Source organism: Musa acuminata, chromosome BXJ1-4 (assembly GCF_036884655.1).
Source record: "Musa acuminata AAA Group cultivar baxijiao chromosome BXJ1-4, Cavendish_Baxijiao_AAA, whole genome shotgun sequence".
Classification (NCBI taxonomy): Eukaryota; Viridiplantae; Streptophyta; class Magnoliopsida; order Zingiberales; family Musaceae; genus Musa; species Musa acuminata.
The window spans coordinates 9,931,590-9,956,241 of NC_088330.1; the positions used below are offsets into that span (position 1 = coordinate 9,931,590).

The following is a 24,652-nucleotide window of genomic DNA, read 5'->3' on the forward strand; positions in this document are numbered from 1 at the left end:
AATCTTTGTACGCTACATGTTCTTCTCAGCTTGCTTGTCCTCGTGGTGCCTCTCAATGCTCATTCCCCCCAGACGATCATGCCTGCTGACTATCCTCAACACAGCCTCGCTTAGTCCCCCATGTTTGCATGTCCAAGTATTTCTAAGTATGTTTGTCCCGCTCTAATACTATCTGTCATGGACTTAGTTGGTTTTACCTAAGTCGTGCGACACCCTTGCGTATCAATCTAGAAAGAGTCAACCTTCTTGAAATCTCTTATGGTTCCTTAAGAACCTACAAAAGAAAAGACGGGTTAAAGAAAGCGTTAAACTCGGGATCCATAAGTAATATTTTCAACAAACATTTTATAGACAATACAAATTACAAATATGAAATTTACAAGCTTTAAACGATCCGCCACAACTAAAAGTCCCCATAAGTACTCACATGATATTACTGTGAAACAAGATAATGAACTAACCCTGGATAATACCCCAAAGGCCTATATAGCCATGTGTCACCCGAGTAATTTTTTAGTGTTATACTAGTTGATACTCCGAACTATATTGCGAAGCTAAAAAGCCTCCCAAAATGACTACACCTGTTTCTAGGTAATTTTGTATTTACATGACAACTGCACACAACCTAATCATAAAAGTCAACCAAACATAAAAATAAACCAAATAGGGGTTACTAATCTCAACAGTAATATGGCAACGAAGCAAAATATACCTATGCAGTATCTTAAACATGTCAACAGTAATATCTCATTCTTCAGTTTTTATCATCTCAAGCTCTGCAGATCTCGAAATCTGAAAAAGAAATAAATGCACTGCTTTGAAAACTTGCAATTAACTTGTAAAGGTTGCACACATGATAAGCCAACCAAACCCACGCCAAAAACTATATACAAACATGGAGTTCCCGTAGAGAAAGAAGAACAGCGCAACAAAAACAAAATTTTAAGTGAAAAAAAAGGTTACTAATCTTAGGAAGGGCCCTACAAGATGTTTGGTACTTGTGAAGCAAGTTTTAGCTGCAACTCCTTGATCTTTGAGCATAGCTCAGTTTTCTGCTCCTTGTAGCTCTGGAGCAAGAAATCCTTCCCATCTATTACTTCCTTCAACTCCTGCACTTCTCTCTTCAACATCTCAATCCTCTCTCTCTCTGCTTTTGCTTTCTCTGCTCCAACACAGTTTACTTCCATGCCATCAACATTGTCAGGAAACCCGTTCATGAACCCATTTGTAGCCACATGATGCCATTGTCTTGCCTCTATGGGTTTCTCAGGCGAGACCACCTCTGCAACACAATGGTCAGCAATGACCTTTCTTAGCTGCTGGATCTCTCTTTCAGAATTAAACAAGTCTCTGCCAGTGCAATCTAGTTGAGCCTGCAGATGTGCCGATTGGGACAATTGAATGTTCAGAGAATTCTGAAGGTCTGTTATCTGGGCCTGCATTTCCATGATCATTTCATCCCGTCTCTTGAGCTGTTGGCGTAGTTTTTGGATCACCTCTCTCTTGCTATAGATATCAGATCCAGATTCTGAGATGCAAGGGGAGCCTGAGCTGTTTGAGTGGTGCAATGGCTTCCTGGGCATCTCAAGACGATCAGGCGATGATATCCACATCACACTTCCAACATCTTTATTTTGTTCTGCTGCAGGGATTTCTACCAGGGTAAGGGAGACATCTGCCTCGTGTGCCACTGGATTTTTGGGTTGCTTGACATCTACTCTGCCTTCTGAAGTACCTATAGCACATCAAACATGGAAAAGGCCCAGTCAAAGATTGAAGGCACACCGCAGAATATCTACAACAATGAAGCACAGATACAAATATAGGATGCATACGTCAATCATGGAAAAGGCCAGGTCAAAGATCGAAGACACACTGCATGATATCTACAACCATGAAGCACAGATACAAAAATACGATGCATACATGTATGATACAGCTGTTGGATACATGTAAATGAAAACTTAAAATTTCCCTTTGGTTTTGCCAGTTCCCCCAAGCCTTTTAGTCCCTGATGGGGAAGGAAAGAAAGGGCTTCCTTCACTTATAACTACTCATCAGCCTTTATCCATTTGGACTTGGAAAGAGAAGTGTGTTGTGGATTAAACTTTAATGAGCTTCTTCAAACAGCTGCACCGGACCAAAGTAGGCCAGGTTGATAAGGACGTGGGTTGAACTCAATTCAAGCCGAACCCTGTTTCCTAGACCACACCTAAATGGTTCCTTGGCTGTTTAACGTTTAAAAGGTGCCTCCATTGGACCTAACCCATTTGGAAGCACCCTTTGGGGCAGTCAACGGTTCTCTGACTTGTTGAATTCTCACTTTCTCTTTTCAACTTAACCTCAGTCCTTTTTGGCTTAGGTTTGAGTTGAATCAAATCGCATCTAACCAAGAGTTGATGTACTACCAATCAATTATATGATTCTGCTGCTACTTACAACCTGTGCTGCGAATCATACAATTGATATGAACTTGAGGTTAACATAAAATAGTGTATCCACACCTCGCTGATGAATGCTAATCAGAAAAACATTGGTAACTTGAATACCATCTTGGGATGAAAGGCGTTCCTTCAAAGTGGACTTATTTCAGTGCATTATTCACAAATGACTCAGCTCATGCCAGTTCATATATCATTCAGCATCAGATCCATTTTATATATGAGAACCAAGCTCGGACTCAATCTCAAGAGGAACCTTAATTTGAATAGGCTTGCTCAGGAGCAGGCTTGAATAGGCTCAATATATCTAATATTACTATAACACTAAACTTATTCATTGAGCATTCAATTTGTTTGGTTTCTATATAAGAATTATGGGAAAATTGATATTTCAAAAAGAAAAGAGAAATATATATGAAATTTATACCATCCTTGAAGCAAATATGATGGTTTTGAAAAGTAGAATGATCATTTAGACCTTGATTAGTTGTTATTAATTTTTTTTGTTAAACAAAACATAAAACTATATAAATTTGACTAAAGCTTGAATCAAGGTTGAATTTAGCATTAGATCAACTTGGATGATAAGATATGATCCCATTATTATGCCACTTAATTGCATAAGCTTCAACTTTACTTAAAATTGGATAAACTTAGGCCCAGTCAACTGCATATGATTTGAACATGTATTAACTTAAGCTTGGTCAATTGGAAAATTAACTGAGCATAAACAAAGCTTTCAGTTTGAATACAGTTTCACTGAGCTTGAAGGAAGGTTCAATAAGTATGTTATATTATTGCTTGACAAATGTAATGTATTTTATATTATCGGCTACATTTACATTGCAATCAATATATGATAAACGTAATGTATTTATTGATGAAGACACTACACCATATAATTAAAATATATGCCAACATGAATGTCTAAGAACACAGCTGTTACTGCTAAAGCCATTAGAGTTCAATTTAATGCATATTTTATTTAGAGAAAATGCCAAAAAATATCATGCACCATATATTAACCATGTCTAATACTTTAGGTTACTATATGAAAAACTCAATAGAAAGACCTTGACAGATGTGTAGCTTGAACTAATATTAGTTTTAGATGCCAAGCAAGAAAAGTCATGTGGCCTTGCTATTGATAACCAAAAGTAAATACATGACACTAATAAGTCTACTCACTATGACATCATCATTAAATCTGTGTATGGATATGCTGAAAAGCAGCCTATAGATGTGGTTGTTAAACAATTTGAGTTGATAAAAATTAGTAATTAAAGAGAGATAGATGAAGGCTTAAGAAAACTTAGCTAGAAGGAATAAAAGATATTATAATGCTCTTGATTTAAATAGAAATAATTACATTACATAGATTTTAATGATAAGAAAAAAAATATCCATGTAGCCAACTCCAAGTAGTTGATACATTTTAGCTTATTATTGTTGTTGTCGCTGTTGTTCATGTTCATGTGCCACATCATAAGAAAATGCACCAATCAAGAATTAATAATTTGGCAATTGCAATATCTCCATAAATAGACCATACAAATTTAAGAACTTGAGAGAAAAAGCACCTTTGTTTTGATACTTCGTCTATATGAAATTTGTAGAGGGTTTTCCAAGACAACACACCTGAGAGACAGTAGCAACATACTTCCTCATCCTGATTAAAGTGATAAAGACTTGAATGCAATTGGCATGCGCCTGAGCTTTTCTTGGATGCAGATTTTCTATATTCTGTGTGGACATCTAAAACATTTAATATTAAGTACATCTTTAAGAAATAATATGCCAATATAGCACTGGCACAGGTTAAACCTTTGTGGGAAGTATCTTGTCTTCTTATCTGAAAGGCCTTCTTGAGCTTACATCCTAGACTTACTGTTAGTGTGCTCAGCAATGCACTGCCTGCAATAAGAACCCAATTTGGCCCTTCCTGTCGTACATGATTCAGCTTTTGAACTCTCTGTATGGATGCAGTTGTTTTTGATGTCATCTTAAACCTGTGGCTGGAGGAAAAGTGATTGAAAAGTTTACTTGATCTGCACCAAAATCCAATAAGGAGGCTAAGAATCTAATATGACAATTATCGGAGAAGATACTCATTTATCGAGCTCCAAAATAATGGCTATTTACATTTCTACATATACATATTAGTCAAATCAATAAGAAACAAAGTTACCTCAGCTCTTAATGCACATATTAGGCATGAATACTTATCCTCCATCTGATCTTCTCTTCATTGCTTAGTTATTTATTCTTGTTTTAACCTTCATATCTTGCAAACAAAACCTTTGCTTTCAAAATCAAAACAAAAGAAATTTCTCAATATATTAATAAGACATCAAGCACATTTATAATTTTCCTAGTTTCTTTTTTCTTCTGTGCTCATGACAACCTTGATTACTTTCATATCTCTGATTATGTTCACTGACACCAACATGATTTCATATCTCCAGTTCATGCTAAAAATCTTGATTAGTCAACTGTTACAACAACAACAAAACCATAAGTATCAACTATTTGTAATCGGCTACATGAATTTTTGCCACAATTGAGACTTAACCAGTCAACTCAAAAACATAAATAATCAACACTACAATATTAGCTAAGGTTGGCCCCTTAATTATATTCCTATGACTGCTTTACACTGTGCTCTCATGTATGGATTACATAGGTATTAGCTAAGGGTAGCCCCTTAATTATATTGCTATGACTGTTTTACACTGTGCTCTCATGTATGGATTATTGATTCCTAAACAAACATAAAGAAACAATAACTGTTACAATAATATGATGCATGAATTGGGAATTTAATTCATGTACCCTTTTTTTAAATATCATTTGTTTAACAAATCACCTCTAATTATGTCTCTGATAGCAAGCTCCTAAGTTTCTGTAAAAGGACCGTTTCTGTAAAACAGTATCCTTTACAACAGAAGATATTGTAGCCCTAGACACAAGGCAAACGTTTTGATTTTTTTTCTATCCATGTTTGGGATCATTTTGATTACTATTATCTTCATATAACACATGTTGTTCATCATCGTTGCTCCGGTTTCACACAAGCATATAACTAAAATCTCAATCACCTGACTCAAACTTGGGTAATAGCATGGCAGAAAAACATAAACGTGGAGTGTTACTTCCTATCAATTCTTATAACCAATTCACTGGTGGATAAAGTTAATTATACATTAGGCCTTCCTCAACACAACTAAGTCCGATACACGAGTCTAAAACAAACGTGGATCAAGCATTTAGTTTGTTTCAAATCCTGCATGACATCCCTTCTCTTTCCAACACAAACCCTTCCTTTCCTGCAAATGCAACTATTTCTTTCCTATCATGATTAAGATAACAAAAGAGGACAATGAGAATCACACAGAAAAATGCTGCATCAACGTAGCTACCGCTTCCTAGTTCAAATAATATTCATAGCCAATTCCATAACCTTCAAGAAGAAGAAACAGAGAACAAGTTTTCCTTAAGAAAACATCACAAATCAACCCAAGTCAATCAAATACATTATCAATATAAAGACCCATCGATCGAGCACCGAGAAACGACACTCAGCCGCCCCATGGCGCACACAGAGGGAATCGATCGGGCAACATCACGAAATCAGGACCGGAAATAGAAGGAGGAGGATACGAATCGGTCGATCGTACCTCGTGGGGGCGGAATCGGCGGCTGCGACGATCGATCGGATCTCTCGCCCGCAGCAGTTATGTGTGTGTGGTACTTTCCGGTATGGAAGTGCTAACCAGTCGATGGAATCGCCTCCCTTCTCTTCTACTGAGGATTCAGCGGCGGTTTGCGCCCCTCCTCTTTCTCCTGCTGCTCCTCCGTTACGGCCGCGCATGCCGCCATATAGCTGTCGTCGTTGCCTTCGCCCTCGGAGACCCGATCTCCCGTGCGGGCGCCCGCATATAAATACCGGCCTCCTCCGGACCCGGGAATTTATAGCCCACTGGTAATATAAATATTGAGAATATCATATATATATATATATATATATATATATATTATTAATAGAAAACTGAAAAATTGTGACATTAATAATCATGACTCTAATAAAGTGTCAGATTGCAATTTAGGATTTGAATCCAAAGACCTATGATATTTTGAAGTATGCATTCTTTAATTATTTTACCTTATTAACGCTCTAAGAACATAAAAGCTTCTAATCAATAACCATTACGAACAGTATAAAGGGAATATTTGATTCATTGTTTAATCGAGCCAAATTATTTGATTAGTTGTTGAAGAGTTGGAAGCATGGTGTCTCTTTAAAACCTCTAAAACCTTAGTTTGTAATGTGTTTATAACAGTAAAATATGTTTATAAAACATATACACATGATAACTCTGTTTAATCTCAAGTCGAAAATAGGAGTCGACTCATAAGAACTCCTTGAATATCCTAAAACCTACTTGAATTTAAACAAATATTCTGGCTTAAACTAAGTTATTATCCTTCGATTTGTCGAGACAAACTCACCTGCAAATAACACAGTAATAATGAGCAAATTTCTTTGCATTAATGACTTGTGCGGAACTGGAACAGTAAAGTAACAAGGACATCAGTACTCACTTGTACAGTACTGAAGCAGTAGTACCATGGATGATGTTAATTGTGCATCAAACTTCACACAAGAAATGCAAGGCCTGCATTGCACCATACAAAATGCTTTGTTATGATGCTTTCTACAAGACCAGCAAATGCTATTTGTTTCTTACACAACTGGTTGGAAGTACATCAACTCTTGGGAGATCAAAATGAAATGCCGAAAAGACTGATCTCGACCACAAACAATTTCAGAGAAATAAAACCAACACATCTGATAAGTAAAAAAGAAAAGCAGGTTATAGCTAAAAAATGAATAGCTTTATCCAAAATTTAATTTGCCAAACTAATAATGAGATGCTTTGGAAACACTTTGCAACACAAACATATTTATTGAACAATCATGGACAGACACCAGAACCTTGTGCTTGCTTCCATTGCCTACTCGGTGTACAAAATCCCAGCTTTGCTAGGCATGTTGTCCATGATTTGATTATATTAGCTCCAACTATAAATACACTGATTGAAACTATATATATATATATATATATATATATATATATATATATATATATATATATATATAGACCTAAAGCAGAAGGTCCATTGTTCTTCATTGAAGAACAAAGTGGTTTTAGCCTGAACATGTGTGGAAGCTGTGGGATAATATTATCCTGATGCTCCTGCAGCTGCTGTGGATCCTTTTTCATGTTCGTGTTGTTCCTCTTTGGCAAATTCCTCGATTAACATCTGCTGTCTCTGTGTTAAATTGCTGTCGAAAAAACATAGTTCACCAGAAGTTAAACATAAACCATAGACCTCCAGATGAACGAAAATTATAAAGCAAAGAAAAGGTTAACACTGGATAAAATGAACTTACACTGGTACGGTTACGTTAAAGTGAACATATTGGTCCCCATAGTAGGAACTGTTCCTCATCTTTATTCCTGCAGATTAATCTCTTATATTAAGCTTCATTATGAAACCTATGTTACCTTCTCTTACATAGAAATGTGATAGAACAAAGTAGTCTTTTTGCTGTACGAATAGACATGCTAAGCATAATAAAGCTGTAGAACAAGGTAAATAATAGCATTTGCAGTCAATAACCAACAATAAGGATCCTCCCATGCAAAAGTCCAAAAGTAAAATACAATAAAATAATCCCTTTAAGACAACCTTCTGACCAGGTTGAGTACCAGGTTTAACCTAAAAAGTAGAAATCCAGCACTCGTTATATGATATTTATTGTATAATTAAGGTATCTCTTCCCTGCTCTACTTGAATATTTCAGAATTTGCAAGGATGGCAAACTGACCTTAAGAACTACGTCTCCTGTGAGAGTTGGCACTTGAATTGTCCCTCCTAAAATTGCCTGAGAATATGACATTTAATAAAATCCATCTTAAGCAAACAATTGTTTCCTTACCGTTTGCCTCTCCATAGGAATAACTCCTGCTTACAATCATTCAAAAGCTAGTTGTCACAATGCTAAGACACTTTAGCACAAGACCAAGGCCTGCTTTTATACTCTTGACACTGGATTTATAGTTCCATTTAAATATTGTCAGTCATATTATCATATGCATATGCCCCTATTTATCTATGTCAACACAGTCGAAGTATGATGTGAAAGACATTAGTACCAACTAAATAGAGCTGTGTTATGATCCTAGTGAAGGTGATGAGAATAATTGATCTAGAAAATGGGTGAAGGATTGATGTAAGTCAAAAATAGAACGCAAGAATGGGAAGGTTCACAAGAAGGCCATAACCTACGCTGATACAATTCTTACCCAAAAGAAGAGAACCAAAATAAGGAGAAATGACCCAATTGAAATCTAGAACTCGTGGTGATTTCAGATTTTGCTAGTAGGACAAGTAAGATAGTCAGATGCTTCATGTAACTCACCGGAAAAGAACCTAACCCAATTATTATCCAATTCATAAATCCAACCTTGGTACAAGATAAACATGAATACAGAAGAAGGTACCTGAGTGACACTTAAGACAGCATCAACATGAATGTCTTCTTTCTCTCTCCGGAAAACAGGGTCCTCCCTCACCTGAAAAAGAAATTGCAGTGTTTAGTGGATTCTAACGCCAGCTCATCCCAGTATACAGGAATAAAATTGTTCACCTTGATAGTAACATAAAGATCACCAGGTTGATTGCCACCAGGATCTGCACCCCCACTTCTATAAACTTACATAGCATCATTGTCATCCGCTCCTGACTATCAATGTAACAAAACAAACAAAGCATCATGCACACTGGACAATTAAGTAGACTAAAAGTCCTTGCTTAGTAGAGATTCTTTGTTATTAGAATAATGATTCAACATTATAGATATTCAAGTGCTTAGTAACAAAAGCACATTTCCGAGTTTCCAATATGATTTTTTTGATATTTTTGTGATATTACAATATGTATATATAATTATTACTGAAAACGAAAATAACATAATAGCACACGTTACACCAGATAAGTAGATATAGATTTGGCCTCCATAAATCTGTTAACAAAACAGTTAAAAGTGAATTTAAATTTGGCCTCCGTAGATCTCCTACCAGAACAGTTGTCAAACAAGAAATGGAACAAGAAGAAGCTTGGGTAGATACGCAAGTTCCAGAGTAATATTAGGAGATTAACAAATGTATGAGACATATTAAATACAAAAGTACAATGTCAATATAGCATCACAAAATCTAAGCTACATGTCAACATGTTTTCATCTTTCAAACATACCAGGTACCACATCCAGCTTAACTGACTTCACACCTTTCACAGCTCGCTGTCCTCTGCATGACTTGCATAGGCTCTGAAGAAAAAGAAAACGGTGGGCCCTCATCAGCAAGCATACAAGAAATTACCCAATATACCTAAAACTCAATAAAAAAGGACCTATGAACAGATGGTTCTAAATAATCTTTGAAAACACGTTACAGTTGGCCTCGATGCCAGGCTCTCAAATTGATGTCAAATACAACAAAAGTAATACTTGGAAACAAGGGTTTTCACAAAATCTGTAAGGTACAAATTTCCATCTTCAACACAAGATCTTTTGACTACATAAGAAGATGCCATCACTAATAAGGCATGTCTCCCTTAACTCCAATAAATATTTTGAACCTAGCATTGAACTCTTTCTTATTACTAGGCTTTAGTCTGGATAAGAATTCAATGCTCAGGCAATCAGTACCCAATTCAAAGTGAGAACATGTGCAATCCACAAGGGTAACCTTCAAGTCTTGGACGTGTGCATCAAAACTAAACCCAACTGGGTGGGCAAAAAACTCACGTAATTAAGCATGAAATGATCGTACTGACACCTCCAATAGGTAGACAAATGTTTAAGCTAACTATCTATATTCAGAAAGAGCTCAAAGAAATTAACCTTTTCTGGGTTCTTCCTCTTGCATTATACTTTTCTGAGCTTTCTCTCTCTTTGTGGCTTTCAATTTTCTATTATGAAGAATAATCATAAAGGAGCCTCACAATAGTCATCTCATATCTTTAACATCAATTAAAACTGAATTTTTAAACTAGCCAGAACTTAGCTTTTGTGTCGTCTGGCAGTTTAGCATTTTTCTATCACTACCATAACTTAGCTCCTGTTAACATTTCCTGGATTTCTCATTTCTATCCTTCCACCATGCAGATTGTTCACAACAGATTAAGTAGGAAAATAAGTAAGAATTCCAAGAATCTCTAGAAGCATGGGGTATAATTGCAGTAGATGCAACATACTATAGATGAAAAATAATCTTGCATCAAAAAATAAATACTTTGACAGCCCTCCCTGATCCACCACATTGTGAACATGTTGACTGCGGCCTGAAGGAGCCGTTTTGCATGAAAGTCTGACATGTGAAATTTTGATAATTTGTTTGAGTGAAAATGTCTGTAGAATAACAAAGAACCAAACATATAAAACAGAAGTCACATTATCTAACCATTCCAGATCTGCAGGCTCTACAGGTTTCAGGCTTTGTTCCAGGAGGGATGCCAGCACCACCTGAAGAAAATTCCCATAATGTCAAGGAGTTGGTAGAAGCTTCTATGATGATCGTTTTGAAATGGTTGGCTCTCTCAGAAGAATGGATTTCCATGTCAATGGACACGAGTCAACATGGTTAGAAACATGCTATTGCAGGAAGGTGTAGGCATAAGCACCATCAACTCATGTCAGCGGTGCTGACATATGGCAAGGCCAAGTTTGAGCCTATGCAAACTGGCACAAGGGTGTGTTGGTCAGTACCATACTGTGCCAAAAATGTATTGGTACAATGCATGCCATGATACTGCAATTCTTGTTCAGAAGAACATGTACTTTACCACATGATTCACAAGTTACAGCAGTTTGGAAAGTCACAATCTTGGAACACCCTTGAACTGCTTCCATGAATGAAATTTCAGGAGAAACCTACAACAGTAAAACGGTTGTGCAATATTTAGCAACTAAGTAATAAGCAGCAGCATAAGGGAAACATTAGAGGAAAAAGAGAAAGAAGAACCTCAACATCTTGTCCTCCAAATTCTCTCTCTCTGAACATGCTTCTGAAAAACTGGTTGCATAGGCATGAGACAATCAAATTTACATGTCAAAGCTGATAACACCAAGGACAACCAAAAGGTATAAATAAGTCATTCAACTTGTACAACTAAAATTGTTGATCAGAGCAATTCAAAGAGTTGTAGATTATCTGTGCAAGGAAAAACAACAATATGGATTTCGCTAATGGCATATTTTCCTGCACATATCCATTTGAAAGCAAGTGCTCATAACTCTAGTCCTACCATACACATTGGCTTAGACAAGCTTGGCTGGCACCTGCCATTCTGTCACAACAGGCCAGCAGTTTCTAGAATCTTCGTACATTAATTTCTCAATTCTTCATATTTGTATATTAGTTCCTGCATCCCCGAAGCATAGTGAATAAAGTTCCCTTATGGGTACGTAACTGCAACAATAATGAATATAATACGAATATCATTTTCTTAAATTCAAGTGGATTAAAGACTTTTCTAAATTTTTCTCTTTTATTCTTCTTTACAGATAAGATGAGAGAATTGTTTAAGATGATATGAGCATGTGTTTAAGAGACCTCAATATGTAATAATCAAAAGAAGTAAAATGATTAATGTTAGTGGTACGAGGAGAGGTAGAGAAAGACCTAAAAATACTTTAAGAAAAACTATAAATAAATATTTAAGTATTCTGAGCTTAAGTAAATATATGACTCTCTACATATCTCAATGGTAACAAAAATCCATATAGCTAGCCCCAAATAATTGAGACTTACAACTTTGTTGTTGTTGTTATCGTGCTATTTTCTTCTCCAGAAGACATAATCCATAAAGCTCAAAAGTACACCTTAGTACCCCATTTTAGCTCTGAACGCTTCTAAATAACTGATTGATTTTCATATACAATATGGATTACTTCTAAAAATGTTTAAACGTTGGGAAAAATATAATCATTATTGTAGGGTAATGATCTCAAACAATCCTTAGATTCAAAGATGATCCAGGTTGAAATGTTTAAGGTTAGAAAACAAATAATCATCATTACAATGCCGTACAAAATATCAGGTCACAGTTCAATGCAGTAACAGTCCATAATGCAAGGACAGAATTGCAACTAACATTGTCAGCGTCATCTAAAAACTCTACGAGACATAAAAAGATCTTCATATATCTTTCTTTCAGGTCACACCAAACTCTACTTTTAATCATCAAAAATGAAAATAACAAATTTAGTTTAATAGAATAAAAAGTACATCTCTCTACATACAGCAAACAGAGTGAAAGATCACTTGCAAAAGGAAAATGTACACGCACATCGTTGAATCCTCCAGCACCACCAAATATATCTTCAAATGGATTCCCAAACCCAGCTCCTCCAAATGGTCCATTAGGACCGGGACCACCTCCAGCTGCAACTTGTTCAAATGCATCTGGACCAACCTGCCAGATATCAGATAAATAATTCACCAGAGAGAACAAGGGTAACAAGAAATTTCAGAAACAAATTATTGATTGACAGTGAATTTAATTGAAAAGTTGCTCATGCCCATGCAGAAAATGTAGAAATATAAGCTAGATGTATCAACAGATAGCAAACTGCTGATTTAGAACTATAAATGACCATCAATCACTAACAAATGCTTGAGTTTGTCATACTGTCGTTTAGTTTAATTTTACTAGGCCTATATATCTTACACTTACAAGCTATATTTGAATCTAGCAACTAGTCAACACTAGCAATCACTAGAATTCTGACTCTGCATGCACAAACATTAACCACAGAGAAAATAAATCTCTACTTTGTAGAGTTATAGTCTTTTACAAAATAAATTTTAAGCCCATACCCACTGACTACTCCATATAAGCATAGAATTTTGTCGAGAAGATGTGATCTGCTTAGGATCAAAGGTACTAATGATGCAAACACAGGATAGGTTGAGGTCCTCCATTTTGTTTATGGTTATGTTTATCAGTTTATGTGAGTCCTAACTACAAAAGATTTGATCGATCTATTATCTCAAAAATACATTTCACCTTTTAATTCCCCCTTCTTACCTCTTTCCAAGAAGAAAGCTTAACAAAGCACTCATCATATTGAGTCTAAAACCTAGAACATGACTATAGGGTCATCATGAGTTAGTTTCAAGATGCAAGGGATGTTAGAAGTCAGAAGATGGATGGGTCTGCCTGCTACCATTAACTTGTTGAATCTCGGATTTTGATGATGAAATCAATTGATAAAGCTATGATCTAATATGCGTTTAAGTGATGCAGGACTATCTTCGATCAGAAAAGACAAATCATCAGAAAAGACAAATCAATTGAAACAGAAAAAATCGAACGTTGAGCCGGAGTGAACATGTCGGAAGATTGGACGTCAAGCCGGAGGTTTGATCGACGTGCTGGCAGAAGGACCTCATGCCATGAGTTCGGGCATCGGGCCGAAGGATTGAACATTGCGCCAAGGAGATCGGATATTGCGGAAGGTTAACATGCCGATTGGGAAATTCGCCGAAGGAGAGGACGATGCGCCGAAGGATCAGACGAAGCACCGGATGAACCAATGCAATACCGAACAACATAGTATTCTCGCTTTGTAATCATTTGTCTAGATGGAAGTAATTTAGGGGGCTAATTGAGTTAGTTTTTAATGTAATCATATTAACTCAATTAGGGACCAATTGGGCCTAAATTATGACTGATTTGGGCTCATTGGGAGGCCCATTCAATGACCCAAAAATTGGGTCAGGCGATGGCACTGCCAAACTGGCAGTGGAACCGCCTATGAGCTGACAAAGTCAAAAGCTTAGTCTCCGAGGCTGTCAGGTGATGGTACCGCTAGTGTTAGACTGGTAGGCGATGGTACCGCCCATACCTCGAAGACTCAAAAATTTAAATTTTTAGCTCCATTTTTTAAACCATTTGGGGCCTATAAATACCCCACTTGGGCAGCAAGAAAGGAGTAAGAATTCTTAAGGAAAAAACTGAGAAAACTCTGCCAAAACGGTGAGTTCCCTCCTCCTTGAGCTTAGAAGTTGATCAAAGGGATGTGTGTGAGAGTGACCTTGTAAAAAAGGGGTATAAAGGTTCTCTTCTGAGCTTGTCAAAAAGAGAAAAAAGTTGTAAGAGAGTAGTTAATCTTCGCCCATTGAAAGAAAATCGTTAGTGGAAGCCGGAGGCCTCGACGGAAGAGGAATCGGGAGTGGACGTAAGTCACGATGACCGAACCACTATAAATTCGGTGTGCTCTTTTTTTCTTATTGTTTACTTTTGTTGCTAATTGATTTAACTATCTACCACTTATGCTTGCACTCTACAATTAAACATCTTTCCGATACCCGTTTTGTCGAACTAAAGTTTTTCAAACCGACGTTTTTACGAAAGCACTAATTCACCCCCCCCCCCCCCTCTTAGTGCCGATTTCGATCCTAACATAACTTACGCCTAAGCATTTATTTTAGATCAATAATTCAAGTTCATCAAGTTCGTAGATTAGTTCTCCCATCAAATTAGGTCATGTCAAATGATATCATAGCGGAGTTAGTACTTTGTATAGTGATGTTTGAATCTGGGCGTACCCATTCATGGTGTGGGGAACTAGGTAACCAAAGTCACAATCAGAATCAAAAGGAAGTTCGTTGGATAAGTCCCAGAGGTGCTGGTTCAAATCTAGTTTGTAGCATAGTTATCTGGATAAGAATAAGAGCAGTTCGTATTGGACGAAGGGGAAGAACATCATGATCCATTGATAAGACTGGAGACACATCATGATATGAAGCCACCATTGGACTAAATCACATATGCTGCCAACAACACATGATTCGAGGTTAGGAGTTAGTTTAAAACCTTGACAAAGACTTCAACGCTAAGTGTCTTACATCTGAAGAGAATGAATGTAATTATGTAAAAATAGACGATTCAATTGTTATTAGCTTGGACTTAAGCATTTTATGTTGGTAGTTTAAAATCGTCAAGTAAATTCGTCAGTTCTCTCATGGGACTAGATTATTACAAAGGACCTTTGTAAATTTGAATTGATTTCCTTTTTAAGGTAAATTTTACATATTCAGTAATCCTCAATATTTTTTCTTTTTGGTCAACATTTTGATGTACTGCTCTCTTCTTCGTATAGATCTTTTTATTTAAAGTTAATTCCTTTTCTACAAAATTTTTCCTATTGCATTTTCTATTTTCCCTATGTGTTATTCACTGGAACCACTCATCTATTACATGAAAAAGTTATGAGAAACTAATGCTCCAATACCACCTAAGCACACACATAACAATAAAAGAAGTAAATGCAAACAAACAAAAATTTCAACACCTGATTATATAACCTTCGTTTATCCTCATCCTTCAAAACCTGAAAAAGGAAAAGAAAATTGTTTCATGTTCATAAAGTTAGAAGCAGAAGATGGAACAGTTCTACAATATATTACATCATATGCGCATTGCACTTCTTGGAATTTTCTTTCTGCACCAGCATCATCTTTGTTTGTGTCAGGATGGAGCTTCTTAGCAAGCTACACAAAATTTTCAAAACGAGTCAGCAAATTTCACAGCAAACATAAGCCCATGATATAAGAAAAAGGAGTTTACACAAAACATCTTTGTAAAATCTATTCTTGAAATCTAGAACAAACAATGGAAGAACTATATTAGTCTCAGATTTCAAAACAGATGAAAAATCAAGAACTTGGAATTTGAAGAGTCTCTGGATGAAGACCATGTCTTCGATGGCCATAGTATGCATTATTAGGTTGTTTTTCCTTATCTCTTAATAAAAAATTTGTCTTATTAGCTACAAAAGGCATGGTGATTGTATTGCACTTGGGTTGTGTCTGTAACCGCATTGCTCCATACCACACCAATGGCTGTTTACTTTTCTTTAAAACTCTTCCCATGTGTAAAGGAACTTATGACAATTTCTTCTAAGTGAGGTAAAAATGAACTAATATGGTACATCTGAACCCAAAAGTTGAACTCTTACATGTTTGGGTAAACCTCACTTATAGCAAATATTGCACCCTTAAAAAAAAAAAGAAGAGACAGCAACAATGTAGGACACGAGAGAATGAATGGCAACAACAAAAGAAGAAAATAGTAGACAGAAACGGGGGTGACACTGTAAAAGTGATGCATTCTCAATGAAGCAAAATCTTCTTATACAAAAAAAAGTCTGATTGCTCTAATCTAACACAATATGTTCAATACTAAAGAGAGAATCGAAAAGGAAAATGTTTCATCTCCCATCTTGACTTGTGACTAAGATCCCTGTGGAGGTGGTGTTTTGCACATACAAAAAACTCTGCTCCAACCCCACTGCGCTCCTCCCACAATCGGTACCAGATATCCCATTTGTGAGCTAAACTTATGAGTTAATTTGAAATGTCAAGCAGTGCTAATAAAAAGGGGTCAATTAGAATAACGGTCGATATCAATGGAAAACTATTCAGCAGTCCCTGAGTGAACACACAGAAGACCTAAGATGCAGAAGATCACAACATGCATGCCTCAGAAAAAAATGTTCTCTTATACATCCATCTGTCAGCTAATTTAGGTCATGGCCTGAGCCCAGAGACAAAATCTGAGCCTAATCTTTGTTCTTATAGTCTGAATCAGATTCCAAGATGCAATGTACAATTGAAAGTATTTATCATCACAAAACTTCTTATTTTCTAATTAATGTTAACATCGATTTCAGGAATTTCAATGGGTAATGCATTCTCATCAAGTCCAAGAGGAAGTTACAGTCCTACTAAGCTACTTATGAATTTGATGTATGACATGCATAAGAAACGTTTGAATTATTTGGTATCCGAACACATGGTATACTAGGTAAGAATGAAATGAAATGTAATGTGTTTGCGCTGCAAACCGAGAAAACCAATATCATGCACCCATTCACAAAAAGGATAATGCTTAGAAATGAAATTGACAGTTCATCAGAAAAATTACCGCATGGTAGGCTTTTTTGATATCAGAAGCGCTTGCATTCTTATTATCACCAAGTACATCATAGTAATCCTTTGCAGACACTGACCGTGTACCTCGATATAGAATCAGATGTACAATAAGAGAAAAGAACGCTCAACGGCTCAAGACATAAAAAATCCAAAATGCAAAATCCTCAGCCTGTCCTACTTCAAAATTCTACAATCGTTAATTCCTTCAGCTTCCATACGACAAGAGGGAACGCTATGCATACCATGAAACGACCTGCTCGGGACAAAGTGCCACTGAAACGCTCCATTAATAATCCCCTTCGTAAGATTCGCTGCACAATATGCAAGACATCGGTATTCAACCACAAAAAAGAATTCAATGTTTAGTATATTAGACGCTACAAAATCATGACTTTTCCACCATACACATGCCCATACCCACGTAACACATCGTACCTGCTTCGCAATTTTCGTTTACGACACTCCGAGACGAGCTGCAAGCCCAGGAAACGAACCGGGCCGATGCGCCGTCCAACTACAACAGCCCATGAAAAGGCTTCGAAACTCCACAGACGAATCAAAAACACAACAAAGAAAACGACACAAGAGAGGGGAAATCTCTACCGCAGCGGCGGTTGTCGATTCATCGAGGAGTTTCGATCCGAGGGACCTGCGGGCGAACCAGAAGCCGAGGCGGGCGGCGTGGGGCCTCATCGAAGGAGAGCCGGCTAGGTCTCAGGGCCTCTAGTTGCAGGTGTTCGACATCAAACTACGGGCTTAAAAGAGGCGGAAGAGAGGTGCGAGGGAAGGCAAGGTTGGTCGAGTTGAGGAGCTCGAGAACCGGAAGGGACCGCGGGGAGCTTCTGTGGTGGAGAAAGGTTAATTGGAGAGGGGCAATTAGGGTATACAAAATGGAAGACAAAACTTCAGTAAAATATTAGTGGGGAGTAGAGAATATATGTTCTGTTCTTGGGGAAGAAGAAAACGCTGGAGATGTCTTCCTGTAGTCTGCTCTACAGAAGATTGATAGATCAATTTTAATATTTTTAAAATACAAATAATTATAAAATATTATATCAGACATATTAAATATAAAAATTATAAAAAAAATATAATGATAAATAAGAATTGATCAGTTTGGATAAATCACATTTGGGAAAGATTATCAAGTAAATAATTGAATTATTAAGATAGATTTTAGGGTCAAAGCGAAGACATAGATCACTCATCTATATCATCGAGTGTGATAAAGAAGTAAAATTTACTATTTGGTTAGCCTATCGATGATTCATCAAACTCCCTCATCAAAAGTTGAGGATTTGAAACCTCATTTTACATCAAAAGTGAGGATACAAATTCTTATCATATGATTTTTCTTGGTTGTACAAGATTCACTTATCAAAAACGAACTCAAAATATTATGTTACATTTTACTCACTTAGCAGACATGATAAAATTTGGAATGACATAAATAGTTCACTTGTGACATTGATGACAATGATTATCTTCAAATATAATGGAAGACAAGGAGGCGAAAGAATTGTGGCAAAAGATAGAAGGGGAGAAAAACACATTGAGGACTGCACAAGGAAAAGAACAAATTGTTGATCACAAAACAAATTAATCAAGAAGAAACCAAACAATCATCCTATAATCAGTCATGTTCTGCAGAGTACAACCTTTTGTAATGTTACTACTGTGTCATCCAAACAGAGAAATATTCATATTGCAGTCTATTTATCTTAATCAATATTGTATAAAACATGCCAGCCAAAGAAGAAAGAAAAGAAACTATATGAGCCAACTCTTCTACAAGAAGAAAATGTTGAAAACCAAGCAGAAGATTATTGCTATCAAAGCTTCTTAGTCTACCTGTGATCCTGCCACACACATCCATGAAAAAGACAGCAAATGTGCTTGTTTTTTAAGGCAAGATAACTCCGATAGTAAGCATCACACTGTTAGTGTTCTTACTTTAGTAGTCATCCCCAGCAGTCTAAGTGAAACTAATGAGCTTTGCAAAATCTGGTTTACTAGTTCTTCGATATATTATCACACATCCATGAAAAAAATGAATGATTAAAAAAGATATTATGGCATTGTAATGTCCCTGTCCAATGAGATAATTATTTGTAAGCCTCCACTGACCTACAATGCTTTAAGTTTAACTTAATATCATAATCTCTTCCACTTAAGGCTTGACATCCTCCTCAAAACCTATACATAGCAATTACATGATCATCAAAATCAAATTCCATTAAAGATTATTGTAATACATAACAAAAAAATTTGTCAAGAAGCAATCATCATAAACAAGTAAAACTTATAGCCACATGCCCCCTTCGTTCTAGCATTAGCATTTGCACCACCCTCAAGTAACAACCGTTACACTGATGTGCCATCATTGTGCAGCCATATGAAGGAGCATCACACATTACTGGGTATACTCGATGATGGCAATTTGAATTATAGCTCTAGTAAATAGGGCATACTGAGTCTAATTAAAACACATTATTGATGGTGCACCAATCTGATCATAAGTAGCATAAGCGGTACACTTAAAATAAATAAATAAAACATGAATATCAAAAGTGTATGCACAGAATAAAACTTTTTGCACTGTCTAAGATGTCAACAATATATTGGTTATTTCTGCCATTTGACAAGGGTACACTTCTTCTAATACTATGGAATGGCTAAATGGAAGATGTAAACCAAAAGTCTAAATCTGTGAAAGGAAGATAACCTCTAAAATTCAAATTCCTTAAGCATACAGAGTGATTTCTACATACTTCCCACTAGGGAGGTAAAATTTGCAATTTTTCGCAAACCAAAATATGTAATTTACTAAAATAAAAACACACACATCACATTACGGCTCTCAGGTGTCAGGGCAGGAAAAGTTGACATTTTATATCACACTGATAGAAATTGGTACACTGGAGCACATGTATCATCCAGATTGTGCATGATTCTTGGTGCTTCAATGAGAGCAATTTTGGAACAATGATGCATCAAGTCGACCAAACCTGATCAAGTAATGACAAAATAAGGTGAAGGTAAAGGAACAAAGAAAATAACTTTTTTTTCATTTTCAACTCTTCAGTGGTGAGATTGTTCTAGCTCACGTTTAATTTTTTTGAACCAATTAGACAATTAAATATGGATTAAGAATTCAGTGGATGGCCTATACTTCTGTGCAAAAGAAAATAATCCAGTGTCAAAGATAATTAACTCTGTTATAATCCCATTTATCAACTATATCAATCTAAACTAATTTTTCCATTTTACAGTAGAATCTTAGGCTTTTCCTCTAATGTGCAGATGAGCATGCATTTCTTCCAAGTCACAAAAAGGCAAATTAAACTTCTAATAACACAATAACTCTTTAACATACTAAATAAGTGGACTAAATTATTTAGGCAGACAGCAAAGTACCAGTCTAATAACGCAATAACTCTAGACAGATAAGCATTTTTTGTTGACAACTTGAAATTTAAAGCTAATAAATGAGAGAAGATATAAAAACACCAACACCTTGCAGGTCACCCTTACTGGCACCAATGTGAAGCAGGGCACAACCCTTGTCATCCCTCTCCCTCAGCCTTTGCTTGAAATATCGTCAGCTACACAAGTAATTCTCCGAAGGCATACCTTACCAGATCAAGAATCAACCATGAAAACAAAAAAGAATAAATGACAAATTACCTCAAAAAACACTTTCTTTTTTCGAAAAGAATAAAAGGGAGAACCAACAATCCAATCCGAAAGCAAAATCAAGGCCATTTAGCAGGGAAGAGAGTAGTTCTTTATGCGAAAGGATGTGATCAGGGGCGAAGATACGGAGAATGCTGAGGGCTGAGATCGGAGCAATGATCCAAGAGAAAATAAAGAAGAAGACAGGAGCGTAATGAAGGCGCCTAATTATTCGATCAAATAGAGGGAACCCTAAATCAAAACGAACAAGATGGACAGAGAAAATAAGAACCATTAATTATCTTTTCGACAACAGTTTCATGACCTTTGATGAGGACAATCAATGATAAGTATTGTCAAGTTAAGCCTATGGTCATCAATCTAGTAGCTCGACCGGATCGACAGAATCTATACATAAGGTTCAACGTTTCCATGGTTTTAGGGAGAAACCTACCCGAAGAGAGGGGAGGAAACCATCATCAGAGCCTACAAAACCGCATCGATCAGAATAAGAAAAGACGATGAGTATTCTAACGTCAACGAAGAGACTCGATCCGACCTCGCGGCGTCGAGATCCCGCGAACGGGAGCCGCGGAAGAAGGAGAACGTCGTCGCTTTCCGCCTCCGATTCAGTTGGTGCAAGGCGGGAAGCGGCTCGTCCGCCGACGGATCGCGGCGTTCCCGACCTGCACCAAGCGAACCGGAGGCGGCATCGACTGCCGAATCGTAGCCATCGCCGGCGGCGGCGAAAAGAAATGTCTCCATCCCGTCGCACGGTGTGCAATTTATGTGCGAAATCAATGGACCTGATTGAGCCACGTGGTTTTATTATATACTGTTTGGGATCCGACGCTCATCCTTGAAGATTGAAAACAAAATTATTTATTTAATTATCGGAAAGACGCAAAATATGAGTTTTTTCTGAATAATCTCACCTTTCTATTTTAAAAATATATATCTTCCTTTGTAAAATGATAAAAATACTCTCCTTACCAAAATTCAGATCCAATGGTAAATTGGATTGATTACAGTATCTCTGAACAAAATTATATTGTTTTGATTCAATAACTTAAAACATTATAATTAAGTAAATATTTACTTTTTTATTATAATCTTTTTCAAGATATATAGACTTGAATTTAAGATAAATGAGAAGAAAAAAAGATGTATCATGTTTTATTCTGATACATATGTCAAAGCCTTCCTTATTCCTAAACAAAATTACTCAAAACTCTCAAATATATCATTTAATGAGACTCTAAAGCCCATAATAAAACTGATGATTATAATTGGCTGAAATTTGAATCAATTAAAGGATATTATTTTAATATAGTTATAATGTATTGGTTCAGTAATAAGAATCATTGTAATCATTATGATAGAAAAAAAAAATATTTTTTTAGGCAAAATGAGCTTTTTGATTATTTACTAAAATTTTAGAGAATTTTTTAAATAAAATAAGGCCAAACACTGTTCCACTAAGTAATATAGTATATATAAATAATAAATTATATTTCCTGTGCACCAAAAATGCAATATTTTAAATTTAAGTTGGTTATGAGAATGAATGAAATATTTTTGTAAATGTTTTACTAAATTTTTTTTGTATTTTTTATTTTATTACAAAGAATAAATAAAAAAATATGGGATTCCATCCCACAATTTTACTGTTTACAGTCAAAGGTGTTTCCCTTCTTTAGTATTCTTCTCACCCACAAATCTACACCCTGTCCAAGACAAGGAGAGAAGTGCTCTGATAGCTAGCAATCATTCAAGCATCAAAGTGATTCACCAAACTCACTTAGCAGACTTGCAGATCCATATCATGCAGACAATGTCTAGAATAAAGGCATGAAGCATGATAGCAACAACAATAAATAGACAAGGGGGAAGTGCCAAACTCTGTATTCTTAATAGTACTTTCTAGAGTATGATTATATTAAGGAATTTGAAGAGCACATGCCCTATGCACACATATTAGTAAGGAAATTAATTTCATTTTTATGCTTCATCCATCTTTCAGCATTTAAGGGTTTGAGAAGATGAACCCACATTTCAATAGTAGACCTATCAACACTTTATTAATATTTCGGATTGATCATCCATTGATATGGTAGAGTCAATCCGACTCGACTTATTTCTTAAAAAAAAATTAGATCATAAAAAAAAATATTTTCTTTTTAAGTTCGGATCATTTGATCGAAAGAGTCATTAGCACAAGTGTCACCTGCAAGAATTATCCAAGTGTAATGTAAGAGAATCTTATATTTATAAAAATACTTTTGAAATAAAAATTTCTTCTTTAAATGATATTAATGTGATAGTTCGAGTTGATTGGAGGGCATGGCGAGTACCGAATGACATAAAAGATTGGCTATGTCTGTTCCATTAAAGATGATCTCTCAGTTCATGGGGGCAACAACATTCAAGCATGCCTGTCCACCAAGAGACATGCACAGGAAAGGACACTGTTCACGGAATTAAGCGTCACTGTTGTTGGATGAAGAGGTTCGCCAAGACACCCTTCATATGTCGTTTCTCCAACGAGGAAACCACTCAATTACCCAATCATTTTGCACTCTCATTTGACACCTCCTCCGCAGATGGAGTCCATGTTCAACCAAGAGGAAATGAAATGATGGAGTTGTGATGGAACTACTGGAGGTCACTGTTCTTCCGAGTGTTTGAACCTGTGAGAGAAACCAAATAGATTCCTCTTTGCCACTGTTTGAGATAGGAACAAGGCACAGTGGTGCATCCAACGCAGCTCATGCCATGTCTCAACTTGGTCCTCTGGACACACAAAAGCAGAGAGAGTCTGTCCTCACTTGTGCAGTTCTTCTGAGGCAGAGCAAGAATCTAGCAGTAAGTCGTGACATTTTCCACTAGGATGGTTGTGCTGTCCGAGCTCGAGGAGGAATAATTGTCCTGCATGTCACATGGCTGAGGATTTGGAATCGATGAAAAGCATCTGACAGAATTGTGCGAGCAAGGTTATGTTCTTCTGCCTGGTGATCACCGACTGTGTTCAATGATTGAAGCCCATTAGAGTGGGAGATGCAGCAGCTTTGGCTGCACAGACACCCACTGTTCTTAGGTGAAACAATGTATCATTCTGGTTATGTTAAATTCTTGTTTCTATATGGACAGACAAGTGTATGTGATTCAGAACAAATGGCTAACAATTTCTTACTTGAATATGACACTCTGAGAAGAACAGTCGGTGACGAGTATACCATGCAAATGGATTCTTTGGACAGATTTTCTTACATATAAAACCTGGAAGATATCGGCATGATCATTTTGGTGATGATCCGATCAATAATTTAACATGATATCAAAGAAAAGTTCACAAGTGAGGGAAGATTTTGTTGATGATCGACAGTGGTGTATAATTTGACATGATAAGATGAATGGTTTTTGGAGCAAGTCTAACATTGAAGATCAAGGTAGTGAAGAGAAGGC

At 36.4% G+C, this 24,652-nt stretch overlaps 2 protein-coding genes and 1 long non-coding RNA gene across 12 annotated transcripts; all 3 read right to left on the reverse strand.

Moving 5' to 3' along the window:
• Positions 1-793: 793 nt before the first annotated feature.
• On the reverse strand, positions 794-6,405 carry LOC103981270 (uncharacterized). Of its 5 annotated transcripts, none has more exons than XM_065165684.1 (5): positions 6,119-6,258; positions 4,630-4,725; positions 4,266-4,456; positions 4,080-4,196; positions 794-1,735 (listed from the first exon to the last, which is right to left on the reverse strand). In XM_065165684.1, the coding sequence occupies exons 3-5, from the start codon at positions 4,441-4,443 to the stop codon at positions 981-983; spliced, it is 1,050 nt and encodes a 349-aa protein (XP_065021756.1). In that variant the 5' UTR covers positions 4,444-4,456; positions 4,630-4,725; positions 6,119-6,258; the 3' UTR covers positions 794-980. The 5 variants fall into 5 exon arrangements, with proteins under 5 accessions (XP_065021756.1, XP_065021755.1, XP_009396208.2 ...); XM_065165683.1 differs by having other exon boundaries at positions 4,630-4,739; positions 6,119-6,253; XM_009397933.3 differs by lacking the exon at positions 4,630-4,725 and having other exon boundaries at positions 4,266-4,489; positions 6,119-6,405.
• Positions 6,406-7,131: 726 nt separating this feature from the next.
• Positions 7,132-18,805, reverse strand: LOC135647176 (chaperone protein dnaJ GFA2, mitochondrial-like). 4 transcript variants are annotated; one of them, XM_065165686.1, is made up of 16 exons: positions 18,116-18,804; positions 17,948-18,026; positions 17,755-17,823; positions 17,505-17,596; positions 15,986-16,069; positions 15,871-15,909; positions 12,861-12,986; positions 11,534-11,584; positions 11,355-11,442; positions 10,973-11,034; positions 10,805-10,879; positions 9,765-9,837; positions 9,157-9,248; positions 9,011-9,082; positions 7,897-7,963; positions 7,132-7,788 (listed from the first exon to the last, which is right to left on the reverse strand). In XM_065165686.1, exons 1-13 carry the CDS (start codon positions 18,203-18,205, stop codon positions 9,223-9,225), a joined length of 954 nt encoding a protein of 317 aa, XP_065021758.1. In that variant the 5' UTR covers positions 18,206-18,804; the 3' UTR covers positions 7,132-7,788; positions 7,897-7,963; positions 9,011-9,082; positions 9,157-9,222. The 4 variants fall into 4 exon arrangements, with proteins under 4 accessions (XP_065021758.1, XP_065021761.1, XP_065021757.1 ...); XM_065165689.1 differs by lacking the exons at positions 7,132-7,788; positions 7,897-7,963 and having other exon boundaries at positions 9,010-9,082; positions 9,157-9,252; positions 10,767-10,879; positions 18,116-18,805; XM_065165685.1 differs by lacking the exons at positions 7,132-7,788; positions 7,897-7,963 and having other exon boundaries at positions 9,010-9,082; positions 18,116-18,803.
• A 1,427-nt stretch (positions 18,806-20,232) lies between these two features.
• LOC135647222 (uncharacterized) lies at positions 20,233-21,921 on the reverse strand. 3 transcript variants are annotated; one of them, XR_010499980.1, is made up of 3 exons: positions 21,747-21,921; positions 21,642-21,673; positions 20,233-21,145 (listed from the first exon to the last, which is right to left on the reverse strand). It is a non-coding gene; the product is annotated as an uncharacterized LOC135647222 (long non-coding RNA). The 3 variants fall into 3 exon arrangements; XR_010499974.1 differs by having other exon boundaries at positions 20,233-20,520; positions 21,029-21,145; positions 21,642-21,921; XR_010499968.1 differs by having other exon boundaries at positions 21,642-21,921.
• Between the last annotated feature and the right edge of the window lie 2,731 nt (positions 21,922-24,652).

Coding starts and splice junctions, on each gene's coding strand:
- LOC103981270 (XM_009397933.3), bottom strand. CDS start 6,312: ATGCGCGGCCGTAACGGAGGAGCAGCAGGAGAAAGAGGAGGGGCGCAA. Junction 4,490..6,118: donor GCCGATTCCGCCCCCACGAG/GTACGATCGACC, acceptor ATTTTGGTGCAG/ATCAAGTAAACTTTTCAATC. Junction 4,197..4,265: donor ACAAGATACTTCCCACAAAG/GTTTAACCTGTG, acceptor TAAATGTTTTAG/ATGTCCACACAGAATATAGA.
- LOC135647176 (XM_065165686.1), bottom strand. CDS start 18,205: ATGAGGCCCCACGCCGCCCGCCTCGGCTTCTGGTTCGCCCGCAGGTCC. Junction 16,070..17,504: donor TCAAAAAAGCCTACCATGCG/GTAATTTTTCTG, acceptor AATTTTGTGTAG/CTTGCTAAGAAGCTCCATCC. Junction 9,249..9,764: donor TAAGCTGGATGTGGTACCTG/GTATGTTTGAAA, acceptor ATTGATAGTCAG/GAGCGGATGACAATGATGCT.